Source organism: Poecilia mexicana, unplaced genomic scaffold (genome assembly GCF_051168715.1).
Source record: "Poecilia mexicana isolate PSO_F unplaced genomic scaffold, ASM5116871v1 scaffold_6, whole genome shotgun sequence".
NCBI lineage: Eukaryota > Metazoa > Chordata > Actinopteri > Cyprinodontiformes > Poeciliidae > Poecilia > Poecilia mexicana.
The window spans coordinates 9352827-9366682 of record NW_028263375.1 but is presented as its reverse complement, the minus strand read 5'-3'; the positions used below and the strand labels follow the sequence as shown (position 1 = coordinate 9366682).

Here is a 13856-nt window from a genome sequence, read left to right as displayed (position 1 = left end):
GCCCGAGTTATAATCTGCCAGATACTCGATACAAAGAAAATTATTTCCCATGTTCACAGAGTCAGAAGTGGTGGATTAGCAAGTAAATAGGTATTTAATTTGGAGCTTCAGAGGTTAATTAGGATAAGATACCATTCAGTTCTTTAGCTTTGATCATTCTGGTCTGAATTCACTCAAACTTTATGTGAGTGGTGGCGAAATATGAGTAAAACAAACACATCTTATCCAACAGTTCCTTTTTATTTATCATGCCAATTAATTTAAAATATTTTATCAACTTAAAGTTCCACATGTAACATGGGGAGAGAACAAAACAGGATTTAGACAATAAACTGGACAAATTGGAGGAAGGAATCATGGCGTTACTGAGAATCTGCGTCTGGTAAACCGGTCCAAGATGGAGGGAAGGAGGGCTAAAGGTGAGGGAAGGGTTAATGCAGCTCACGGCACCAGCACCACCCTCATGGTGTTGGTGTAGCCAGAACCGGGGCGCCAGCCGGTCACAACAATGGCCACGTCACCTGACTTGAAGAATTTACGGTATTTACCTGCAAAAAGAAAAAAAAAAGGTGAAAATTATTTTAAGCAGAAGAAAATTATTTCGCTGAACGTTGAAACAAAAAATCACAACATTTCCTGCTCACCAACTTCCAGGGCAAAGTTCACGCGCAGGTCGACGTCCTCGGCCCAGACGTCGCTGGCGGGTTTGGTGTAGAGCACCGGGTAGACGCCGCGGTACAGGTGGGCCTGGCGGGCCGTCATCCCGCAGCGGGTCACGGCGATGATGGGGGCGCGGGGCCGGTACCTGGACAGCAGGTAGGCCGACCTGCAGGGAGCAGGCAGCGGCTCGTTACCTCAGCAGGAGAAACCAAAACCCTGAACACACCGGTGATTCTGGTGGTGGCAGCATCATGTTGTGGTTGTGCTGTTCTTTGTCAAGCTGAGGGTCAAATCCAGCCTGCATTACTGCCCTCTAGACAGGCCACAGACAACAGTGAGCTTAAATATTTGATCAGGGTTTGGGTGTATAGAGCCACATTACTTTAAATATTAAATTTTTAGTAGTATTCGCTGAATTCATGTAATTCATTCTGCCTCAACTGGACATTGATGATTTAATGTTTGTTGTCCCTCTGTTAAACTTCATTCTGGGGAAATGTTTCACCTTCCAGCAGGACAAGCCCAAACATTCATCCAGAGCCACAGTAGATGTTCAGACTAAAACCCAGTTGAACATTTATGGTCAGATATTTTCAATTGGTCAAGTTTGAACTTAACTTGAGTGATTCTGCAGAGAAAAATGGTCTGAATATTTTTAAAAGGGGAAAGCTGTTAGAGACAGAACCTGCAGGACTTTCTGTTAGAGATGCACCGATCCACCTTGAGCTGGAAAACATCCATGAAGCAACACAGAGTTCCTCCCCCACAATGGAGCATGTTTCACTTCCGATTTCGATATCGATATCCGAGGTTTCGTATCGGCCGATCCAATACAGGAAAAACAGCTGAATTGATTTAAAACATTTCTTCTTTAAAACATAGATATAAATGTGCCGAATTACTAATTTATTTGGTGATTTAAATACACCAACAGCTTCACAAGTTTGGCCAAACATGTAAAAAACAAATCAACTAATTGTGCAATTTTAGGAGCATAACAGCAAAATTAAAATAAATAATACAGAAACTGAGTAAAACAAAAGGTTGACTACTTTGGTCCAACAGTTAAAATAAACAACAAATCTTTTTTCGAATGGTTCAGAAAGCACAATAAGGAATTTTAAATATAACGTAAAATAAATAATAAAGCATAGAATTAGACTGAAGAGATCAGTATTTATGGATTGGTCACATTGGTACCAGACTTTGTTAAATATCGGTGTCAGTACAGATGTTATCGGATCGGTGCGTCTTTCTAACATTGTTATTTTTAGACGTTTTACCTCTCCACCTTTCTCTGCTTGTTTTAAATTGTCTCTCTGCTTTTTTCTGCTGCAGAGTGAAAAATCATTTGAGCTGGAAAACGTCCACGAAGCAACACAAAGTTCCTCCTCCACACTGAAGCAGCCATGAGATCCATTGTTAAAACAGAAAGCTAAAGTATTTAAGCCGCTATAATCATCCGGTGGGTCCAGCTGACGCGTCGTCTGTATCACATGTTGAGAGGAATGAACAGGGAGTTAAAATTAACCTGTGAAATGTCAGGGTTCACGTCTCAGAAGGTCACCAGCAGAAAGCAGATTGTGAAAGTTGGCACACTTCAGAGGAGCTGAAGGCCGGCGTTAGAAGGAAGCGGAGGCGTCGGGATGGAGAAGTATCGTAACGCAGCAGCCCGAGTGCCTGCAGCGGCGGCGGCGGACCAAAGCGATGACTCAGAGAGCGAAGCGGCGCTGCCCGTACCTGCCCGTCTTGGTGAGCACAATGATGGCGCTGGCGCAGCACTTGAAGGAAGCCTCCACGGCGCCGACGGCGACGGACTCCGTGGGGTCGCGGGTCAGGTGAGAGGTGCGTCGCAGCTCCTCGAAAGTCTGTCTGTGGAACATGGCGGCCTCGGCTTCGCGGGCGATCTGAACGCAGGAAGCAGATATTTTATAAAAACGGTAAACGGGGCTGCAGCCGCACTGCTGGGTTCAGCTGGTCTGCATTCAGAGGACAAAAAGATAAACCAACAATTCTGGCAGAAGAAGTCATAAATATAACGTGGGAGTGATAAACTCATGTTCATTCAGGCTGCATGAAAATCCTAAATGTCCTCAAAACACCAACTGTGGAAAAATCTACACTAAAAAAAAGAATGCAACTACAACTTAAAAAATGTAGCTAATTTATTATATTACATTTATTTACCTTTGTTTAACATGACAACTTAATATATTTGCTTGAATAAAATTAATTTTATTACCTGTATCAAATTAACTATATATTTTTTATTTGATTTGTTCATTCCTTGCAGACAGGGTCTTAAAGACAAGAAAACAAGCAATCAGTAGGACAGAGAAAACATGCATTCAAAACCAAGAACAAAATAATGATACAACTTGAAGCTTACCACTTTGGAAGCCTGCCACATTTATTCTGACATTAAATTATGCAAAACTGGACTGACACATTACTGCTCCTGACTGAAATTATTTGAGCAGGAATAAATAATTTAGGAAACCTGTAATCTGTTAATCTAGACTGTAATGATCCAGTGAAGTCGCTGTGCTCTGTTAGCTCTGCTGCTAGCGGGTCTCACCATGTGCTGGGTGCGCACCGCCTCCAGAGGGTAGTCTCCCTTGGCCGTCTCTCCGCTCAGCATGATGCAGTCACTGCCGTCCAGCACGGCGTTGGCCACGTCGGTGGCCTCGGCGCGGGTCGGGCGCGGCTTCTTGGTCATGCTCTCCAGCATCTTAACCGGAACCAAAACCAACTTTGTGTCATTTCATGTCTGACTTCACGAGCTGCCACACTTTAAAAAAGTAACTGTAGAATTTAGAGTAAATTAGTGGCAGCAGGGCAGCCAGATGCTATAATCTTTACAGTAAAAAAAACAATAAATTATGCAAATAGAAATTATTGAACTCACTTGGTGTAATTTTATTATAATTTTACTGTGAATTTCTTGCTGTTTTACAGTATTTTTATTACAGTTGCACAGTAATTATACTACATGGTTACTGTAATATCAGCACGTTGACATGCAGAGAAGCAGACCTGTGTGGCGCAGATGATGGGCTTGCCGATCCGGTTGCATCGGCCCGTCATCATCTTCTGGGCGATGAACACCTTCTCTGTTGGGATCTCGATGCCCATGTCGCCGCGGGCAACCATGATGCCGTCGCTGGCCTCCAGGATCTCGTCAAACCTGACAGAAACGATGAGAAACACCTTCAGTAAATGCAGAAGCCAACGCTGTGCTGCAGCTTCAGCAGGACGGACGAAGCGCCGCCCACCGGCACACGCCCTCGTGGTTCTCCAGCTTGCTGATGATCTTGATGTCCTTGCCCTTCTCGCCCAGGACCTTCCTCACGGCGTGAACGTCGGCCGCCTTGCGGATGAAAGAGGCGAAGACCATGTCGATGTTCTGCTCCAGGCCGAACTGCAGGTCCTGGATGTCCTTCTCGGACAGAGCCGGCAGGTCGACGGCCGCGCCCGGTAGGTTGACGCCCTTCTTGCTGCCCAGCATGCCGCCGTTCTCAATCTCACACATCAGGTAGTCGTTTCCTTTGGATAACACCCAACACAAAGACAGAGATCCAGGAGAATAAAAACAGCGACGCAACATGTTTTATAACACTGTCGATTCTCAGAGGAAGTTTTCCACATTTTGTCATAATGCAAACACAAAGCTCCAGAGGCGCATGGGCCTCCGACAACAAGGAATGTTACTGGACGATAAATTGTCCCAGAAGTTATTGCAATAAACAATAACATTGTTTTGAGACCATTTGTGAGATTTGTGAACGTCTGTCACGTAAAACACCCCTAGAAATACTGTGAAGTTTGTGTTTGCACCGTGGCAAAATGTGAAGGTTGGGGGTAAAATTACTTTTGCAGAATATTCTAAATGAACAAAGAGTAGCTGTTTGTTTCTGCTCTTACCGATTTCTTTAACCACGAGTGAAATCAGACCATCGTCTATGTAGACGTGGCTGCCGATCTCCACCACCTTGATGATGTTTTTGTAGTCGAGCCACAGAGTTTTCTCATCGCAGTTGTCCTTGTGCTGATCGTTTGTCGTGACCTTGATGGTTTCGCCCTTTTTGAGCTCCACCTCAGCAGTGCCGCTCTGATAAAAACAGAGCCATTACAGTCAGTAGTCCTCCATAAATCAAACACTTGCCTCGTGTAATTTGGCAGGAACTCACGCCCTTGATGAGGCCGGTCCTGATTTCTGGTCCCTTGGTGTCCAGAGCGATGGCCACCGGCCTGTATTCGATAGATCCGGGCCCAAAGCTCTCGGTCGCCTCGCGGATATTCTTGATGGTCTCTGCATGGTACTGAGAAACAAAAAGATGTCACAATAATCCTTCAAATCTCTGTAGCTCTACTCTGCAAAAACACAAAATCTTACCAAGTATTTTTGGTTCTAGTTTCTTGAAATACGACAAAACTAACTGAAAAGTAACTTTTCAGCAAGAAACATGAGCTTATTTTAAGCCAATAATTCCTTAATATTGATGAAAAAATGTTTGTTCCACTGTCAGATTAGTTGTTGCTAGGTGGCAGAGGTTACCAGGCAACCAGCCAAGACAGGACGTCGCCTAGCAACCAGTTCCTCTAGCAGATTATTTCACTTATGACAAGACATGTTTTCCATGTTATAAGTGAAATAATTTGCCAAAGGAACTAGAACTTTTTCAGCAATTTTAAGAAAACATTGACTTAAAACAAGCTAATATTATTGTTGAAAAGTTATCTGTATGTTGGTTTTGTCTTGTTTCAAGTCCACTAAGATATTTGCAATAGAAACTACACCAAAAATACTTGGTGAGACGTTGTGTTGTTGCAGTGGGTGGATTTAAATTTAAAGGGGCAGTACTATGTATTTTCCAGCCACCTTGGTGTCATTTTATAACACAGCCAAGTAACTATGTTAAATTGAGTTGTTATAAAAATCCTCTATATCAAATATTACTTAAAAACAAATTTGACTTTGTAATTTAAAATTGGGCCAGATCTTTCTGAAACTCCACCTTCAGGAAGTCACCACCTCCTCTCTTAATGTTTTTACCAGCGTTGCACTGAAAAGTCGCTGCTACAATGAGCCCAGCTGATGCGAAGTTCAACCAGGTGTTTGCTAATTGCTGCTGGCTAGTCTGAAGGAGCCGAGTTGTGGAGGAGGAAGCTTGGAAACTGCAGCTCTGAGGAGGAGCTGTGTCTCGAAGGCGGGGCTAGGTCCACCTAGGCGTTGTGAACAGCTGAATGGTTGCCATGGAGATTAAAGGATTTCTCAAACATGTATGAAATAATCAAAGCAACTCTCCAGGGAACAACATTATAACATGACGTAAAGCTAAAAAACAGTCTTTAACTAACTCAAAACACCGAGTTTTATTTCTGCAGACAAAAACTCATCTGGAATCGTGTCCCGTTCCCAAAGCGTAAACTGCAGCAACAGGTGGCCACATTGTCAGGCAGCTACAAACTAAAAACAGAGCTAGCAGAGCAGCAGCATATTTTTAGCGCAGGACCTTCAGCCTAGCTGTGCTTTGAATACGCACTTTGAGCTGCATCACTTCAACTCCTGCTGTACAACTGGAAAAAATGGCAACAAGCAAATTAAAGTATCACAAGCAAAAATCTTAGAGGAGAAAGAGTGAGCGCAGCCTGCTGCTCCCTCTCTACATGCCCTCCGCTCCCACTGTTGCTGTGAGCCGTGTTCCTATTTATAGCTGCGCTGACAACTGCCACACCAACCAGACAGAGGTCACGTCTATTTTCCCTCTCCCCTCAAAACGAATCATTTGGTTGTCATTTGTCATTATTATTATTCACTAAACTGAAGATTGTGTATATATATATGTATATTTTTAATTCAATCCATCAGGTCTGACCTGTGTTACTGAAAGGGCTGCAGTTAACTTGTAAAGCTCCAAGTCATGATTCTGGACGTCCGCTCAGGTGACAGTCAGCGGGGTCGTGACTTTTAAAGGTAAAGTGTCAGGGAGTTAAGGTCAGCGGCTGATCAACCAAAGAGTTTTTATCCTAGGATACAGGCGGAGTGCTGAAGGGTCAACTACGAGCTCTGAGATCATGTAACCAACGGTTAGCAGGCGGCGGGACAAATGCCAGCCTGATTCAGTGAAACGCATGCATGGAGCTTCAATCTGCTGCTGCACTGTTTTATCAGTGTTTAGCTTTAAAATATGATAGTAAATCAATACTGACATGTATCTGTCACAAGCAGCAATAAATCATTTAATCCCACGATGAATTAAACTGAGCTCAATAATTTTAATTTGCACGATTTATTGTTTTTCTCTTTACTCTCTTTCTACCAAAACCTGGATGACAAAATTCTTCATTCTGGTGTTTTGGTCTCATCTAACCCATTTGTTGAAGGGCAATGTTGTTTGCAGAGACTTTATTATTAATTTTATTTGCTGTTTCTGTTGTTTTCTTTATTTATTTTTAGACATTTAAAATGTCTTCTGGCTCAAGTGTTCAATGTTTATTAGACTTTAAAGTTTATTGATGTTTGAGAATCTTTTCTTGCATTATTATGCCATCATTACCATTACATAACTTAAAAATGGTCTCAAAACAATATTACCATTTATTGTAGTAACTTCTGGGACGACTTATCGTCCGGTAATGCTTAAGGCGACAGGCCTGCAAACGTCTCGCTGCTTCTTTACTCACTTCATGTGTGCCATGAGAGAAGTTCATTCTTGCAACGTTCATCCCAGCTTTGATCATTTCTTTGGCCATCTCCACGGATCTGGAGGCAGGTCCTGCGTAACAGAGCAGGCTCGTTAACATGCTGTAATGAACGGAGAGTCTGCGCTGCGGTGGTTTGTCTGACCGATTGTGCAGATGATGCCGGTGTTGCGAGACGTGGCCGGCTCGGAGTTGATGTCCAGCAGGCACATGTGCTCGATTAAAGTGTCGGCCAAGGCGGCGGGGAGCTGCTGGGTCTGCATGATGGTAGGGACAGCGTCCTTCGGCTTGGACATGTTTGGATTGGAGTCTGCAGGGATCGTCCTGGCGACACAAAGGAAGGAGCGATGGGACAGGTGACCAACATGTTTTCGTAATATTTGTAAGTTGTTGATTTGAATTTTCTGTTTAATTTAATCTTGTTTGTGTCTTAAGAAATATCTTTTTGTCTTTTTTAGGAATGTTTGTAAAGGATTCTTACAGTAATGTCTGATACATAAAGCTGCTGAAATGTGCTACACAAATAAACATGATTAATATAATAAAATCTGATGTCTATCTATTATTTTTTATTTTCATTGCTAAAGGTTAGAACACAATGTTCAGCTTTTGAACAGGTGCCTGCATGACCTTTGCATTTAAAAACAAGGCCTGCAAACAACCAGAAACAATAGATGAAACATGGAAAACCTGTCCCTAAAAATTACTTTCTCTTATTATTGATAACATTTAGTTCTTATTTGAAGCACCAGATTAACAGAAGCTCATAAAATAGCTTCTGTAGAAGGCAGAAAAATACAGGACGCCCCTGATTTCCTGTCTCTCAGTGATATTTAAGACAAAACAGGACCAAGGGACAAACATAGGCAGTTTTTATGCTGCTAAGGTGCAATAATGATTGAAAATCCTCCGCTGAGTTAAGCTGCAATGCTAAATGGCTGACATGTTCCTATCATCAGCATTTTCTCTCTTGGAAATGATCATGTAAATGTAATCTACCATGAAACATATCTAATAAAATAAACTGTATCTTGTCACGTTAAAGGAGCCTATTTATCAAAGTAACTGACATGTTGGGTCAACAGGTTTGCTAAAGGTCACTACTAAAAATATATGAACCAATAACAGTTAAATATCCAGATGGATGCCGTAGTTTACGGAGCAGCAGGTAAAACTCGCAGATGTTAGATGATTTTTAAAGAATAATTATTTTTATTATTTAATTAATAAAGACGCAAACTAAGATGTTATGTCAACGTTTGTAAAATGAAAACAAGCCAAAAAAAGTGCAAATAAAAATGTAAATGCTACAATAAATTAACACAAAGCAGCATATTACCGCGCTGTTTAGTATGTTTCAAGGCACCCTAATTTCGCTTACCTACTGGGTGAACTTTGCAGGGGACCAAGGCGCCACCCTCCCTGCCGGAGCGCCCGCGTTTTATTCCAGCAGGGACTACTTTCTTGTGCGCATTAAGAAGCTTCTGCCACCGGACACCCCGGGCGCGACGGTTGGGGACCAGATAGCTGCACAGATCTTCTAAAGTGGACGAACTTCACTCATGACGTTTGGTGTTCTATATGTTATGTTATTTTATTAAATAAAGCCTTAAAGTTAACCAAATATTCAGTCGGATGGAGCGCAGGTGCAATTTCTCTTCGCCTGGCCAATCAGATCATTATACTGGTGCAGAAACAGTTCTTAAAGTCGTTTAATCTTCAACCTGATTATGTGTAATATTCTTAAAACAAATATCCTTATTTTTTCTCTTTGCTTGCGCATTTTTTCGTCCATGAAATGTACTAAAACTGGTTAAATTAGCCCTCTAAACTTACTTTGTAAACATTTAAAATAGAAAGTTTAAAAAGCTCTTACAGATGCTATTCAGCGAAGAAAATGTAAATATGAAAAATAGAAAGAAAGGAAAAATCTTTATTTTCTTTAATAAAACAACAATTGTGTAACACGTGGCTGGCTAGACATCCAATAAAATGCTTGCTTTTCTTAAATGATTATCTTTTACTCATTTATCTTTGTAACTGAAATGCAACAGAAGGAAAAATTACATCGCAAGGCTAACGCTGAACTCTAAACGTTTTGTAACTGAAATATAACAGAAATATGCTTTACTAGCCGCTAAGCTAAAAAACAACCAAAAAAGATAAAAAGAACAGGAACACTTCTCTACATTTTATCAACAAAAGAGAAATCAACAACAACAACACATGTCTAAATGTCTTCCAAACACACAAATACTTACATAACTGGAAATTTTCTAAGTTGAAAAGTAAATAACATTGAGAAAGTTAATTAGCCAAAATTCTTGTACGGTAACCGTAAAAATTACCTCAAAGATTGTTTGATGTGAAGAGCGCTCACTCGGCCATGTTTCTGTAAAATACAATGATACGGATGTCACACACTGATCACATTTCAAAACATTTGACATTCTGAAAATGGATTTAGTCTTACAATTATGAACTTATTGAGGTAACTTATTTCCACTACAAACTGTTTTATGGTATTTGACAGAAGCTGTAGCATCACAGGAATGAATATAAGCTCCCATAAAATATCCTTATTTGATTGGGTCTAGCTAACTGTTATGCAGAATGGAAAAAGTTTTCCTTGTGCTAAGATTTTCTTTCTTAAATATGACTGAGTCTTAGGGTCATTGTAGGTAGACGAAAAAAATAGGAATACATTTCCAACAAAAATCTAATAAAGTTTGATATTAATCTTATATTTTTCTAGAAAAATACTCAGAAATTTCTGAGATCCAAAGGTTGAAAATTTGCTAGAAAAATTCTGAAATTTTTAGATTAATCTCAGAAATAATAATTAAAAAAAGTATAAAAAATTTCTCAACTCCAAATGGCAAAAATTGGTAAGCACAGAAATTTTGAGATTAATCTCAGAAACTTCTAGAAAATTAGTTGGGAAATTCTGATCTTTAAAAGTCCAAAAATTTGCAAATAAAATAAATAAATAAATAAGAAATTTGGAGTTTAATCTCAGAAATTTTGTAGAAAAAAGTTACATTTCCCAAAATTGAAAACTGTTGACAGTTGGAATTTTATCTGAGTTTCAAAAGTCTAAACTTCCAACTTTTGAAACTCAGAAAATTCTGAGCTTTTTCTTGTAAATTGTCACTCAGCATGTTAGTGAAATCCATGTTTTTTTCCCCTAGAAAATTTCTGAGATTAATCTCAAAACTTTAAATTGAGATAAAGGGTAGGATTAAATAAGCGCACTTCAAAAACACAAAATCTTACCATGTAATTTTGGTCTAGTTTCTAGAGAAAATATCTTAGTACACTTGAAATAAGACAACTTAAAAGTAACTTTTCAGCAAGAAAACAGCGCTTGTTTTAAGTAAATAACTCCTTAATATTGATTAAACACTACTAGTTCCATTGGCTGATAAATAAATTTATGAGAAAAATGTCTTCTTATAAGTAAAATAATCTGCCAGTGGAACTAGAATTTGGTTGCTAGGTGACGTCCTCCACTTGGCTGGGGTTGCTAGGTAACGGAAAGTGCCAGTTGATAGTGACATATGTGAAAAAATCTGCCAATTGAACTGACACTCTTTTATCAATATTAAGGAATTATTTACTGAAAACAAGCTTGCTATATCTTGCTAAAAAGTTACCTGTAAGTTAGTTTTGTCTTATTTCAAGCATATTAACATATTTGCACTAACAACTATAGACCAAAAATACTTGGTAATATTTTGTGTTTTTGCAGTGTGATCACTTCTTCTTAGTCCTTTTCAAACAGAAAAGTATTGGTAAACAAATGATTTTGTTCTCGGTTATGTATGCACATGTTTTTCTCTGTCCTACTCTTTACTTGTTCTCTTGTTTTTTGTTTAAAAATAAATACAAAAAAATCTACAATGGCCGTGATACGGTATTGTACTTAAATGCATAGTTTGGTTTAAAATATATAAAGAAACAACAATAAACAGTCTGTTCAGTAGTTTTTATGTCTGTCTTCTCTTTTTGTTTTGTGTTTTTAGATCAGCAGGGTTCCTCTTCTTGCTACCACCCTGGCGTTCTTCAGAGACCTGATGGAGTTATTACCCTGTCGGGAAGGAGACAGGCGATGACTCAAGTGCATGTAACCTTATTATCGACCAACTCGGTGGGTACGACACCAACACCCAGATTTCTGGTCAGGCCCAGGCAGAAACTTCACCAAAAATAGAGGGTGGATGTGCACCTCCGTCTGGCTGCCATGTTGTCACGATAAATCATGTCATACAGATCTGAGCGACCACTAGTTCCAAGACGAATATCTAACATACCGGAGCTCACATCAAATCAAATCCTCCCCATGGAGGGGAGGGTCTCAGCATATACCTGCAGATTCCTGTCTGGTAATGAATATGGTCAAGATGAGCTGTCTCATTACTATCTGGAAATGCAGCCAATACAAGGGGAAGGGAGTTCGCCTATTCGTTTTTACCAATCCAGAACATGCACTTCAAAAACACAAAATCTCATTAAGTATTTTTGATCTAGTTTCTAGTGCAAAGATTGTAATACATTTTAAACAAGTAACTTTTCAGCAAGATATAAGAGGTTGTTTTAAGTCAATAATTCCTTAATATTTATGAAAAAGTACTGGTTCCACACATAACATGGGGAAATGGCTTGTTATAACTGAAATGAATACTTATTAAATCATTATTAAGACTTTATTTACTTAAACAAGCTCTTATATTTTCCTGAAAAGTTACTTGTAAGTTAATTTTGTCTTATTTCAAGTATAGAAGGATATTTGCACTAGAGACTAGACCAAATTTACTTGCTAAAACATTTGTGTTTTTGCAGGGTGGATGATTTTAATGCTGAAAATAAACAAACATGACAAATAGTTGTTTTAATTCCCACATCGAAGAAAAACCTCACTATGTTTTCATATAATTAGAAAGAACAAGCCTAAATTTGCTGAGTTTTTGCACAAATGGCCAAAGGTTCAAAACTTATGACCTTGGCTTTAACTTTAAATTAAAACTCTCACATTCTCCGAAGCAACAAAATAACCTATAAATTGGCCAATATTTTGCAGCATATAGGAACTTTAATTTTTTAGGAAGAAGAAAACTGATTCCAAACTGTTACCCAATACAGAAAAGGATACATTTACACACCATAAATCCAAAAGAAGCTGCTGCCTAAGAGAAAGTGCACAACTCCAGTCAGAGTGAAATTAATTTGAAGTCTAGAATAATCATAAAATCAGATTAACAATTACAGCTGTTCTGAAAGCGTAACACAACCCATTACAACTATAGAACAAAACTTAAAGTCATGAAAGTCTCTTTAAGTCATATTTAATTTCATGTGTCCATCTCCTATAATTTTAAACATTGGCTAAAAGTGCTGTGAAAAGCTGTGAAACCAGAATGTGGGACACGCTCAACAACTCAGCTCCAGCTCCCTCTTGTGGTCGATTGCCTGAACTGCCTTAAACCTCCTTTCACGTGTCTGCAGTTTTATCCTGGACGATGAAACTAGATAAACTGCTGAAGTATTGTAACCTGATTAGCGCCGACAACTCATTTATTGCAGACGTGTGAACATTATGCAGACGTCACTTGATATAAATTGGAAGACAAACAAGACCAAGTCCATTTTCGTTGCCTTATACAAGATCACTTCGCAAAGTACGTGCTTCAGGAAGGAAATCCAGATCATCCTCGGGGATCCCGGAGCATATCCAGTTCAGAAGGGATGAGCAGCTATTCACAGACGTTCTCCAGTCCATCTGGCTCTGCTTCAGCTATTTTCCAAAGAATAAAGCGCAAAAATGTTGGTGGAAACTGCATCATTTTCCATCCACTTCACAATAAGGCTGCAACTAACGATTATTTTAGTTAAGAGTTAACGCATCGATTATTCTGACCATTATTCGGATGAAAAAAACTGGCACATTCTGAAGATTTTTTTTATTTAACTCTATTTTATATTAGAAATACATTAAAATATGCAAATAAACAAACAATCCAATTCCTTTTAAAATAAGAAAATAAACTTTTTATCGTCAAATATGCAGTAGCACAACATCCCTGCAGTATGTTTGGTCATTTAGCAAAACAAAACAAACAAAAAAATAACAATTCTACGGCTACGATAACGCTGCAGATCTGAATGCTCAATACCGATTTTTTTGTGAAATCCCAATTTTTTCTGTGTGGTCGTTTGCACTTCCAATTATATTCGACTTTGTATGTGATCTCTGTCTGAGCAGCAAACGAGCTGAAAGTGTCCCGCATGCGCTGTAGAGGGCACTGTAACGTCACACGTAGCGCGTGCTTAAAAGAAGAAGAAGGAAGAGAAGATGCTCAGTGTTTGCGGATGTAAACATGGATGCTAATGGTGGAGCATATCTTACAGTTTTAAAGTTGTTATCCAGCTGGGCATTAACAACTTAATCCTCATCATTCGTTGAAGATTCGTTGTTTGTCTATTCGACGCAG

At 39.4% G+C, this 13856-nt stretch overlaps 1 protein-coding gene across 1 annotated transcript; it reads right to left on the bottom strand.

Moving 5' to 3' along the window:
- Nucleotides 1-221: 221 nt before the first annotated feature.
- pkmb (pyruvate kinase M1/2b) lies at nt 222-8837 on the bottom strand. The gene is made up of 11 exons (XM_014975124.2): nt 8747-8837; nt 7511-7689; nt 7348-7439; nt 4851-4982; nt 4585-4771; nt 3936-4206; nt 3697-3847; nt 3239-3391; nt 2401-2567; nt 645-826; nt 222-548 (listed from the first exon to the last, which is right to left on the bottom strand). The coding sequence occupies exons 2-11, from the start codon at nt 7659-7661 to the stop codon at nt 442-444; spliced, it is 1593 nt and encodes a 530-aa protein (XP_014830610.1). The 5' UTR covers nt 7662-7689; nt 8747-8837; the 3' UTR covers nt 222-441.
- Between the last annotated feature and the right edge of the window lie 5019 nt (nt 8838-13856).

Coding starts and splice junctions, on each gene's coding strand:
- pkmb (XM_014975124.2), bottom strand. CDS start 7,661: ATGTCCAAGCCGAAGGACGCTGTCCCTACCATCATGCAGACCCAGCAG. Junction 3,392..3,696: donor CCATCATCTGCGCCACACAG/GTCTGCTTCTCT, acceptor GTTCCGGTTAAG/ATGCTGGAGAGCATGACCAA. Junction 827..2,400: donor GTGCTCACCAAGACGGGCAG/GTACGGGCAGCG, acceptor TGCTCCCTGCAG/GTCGGCCTACCTGCTGTCCA.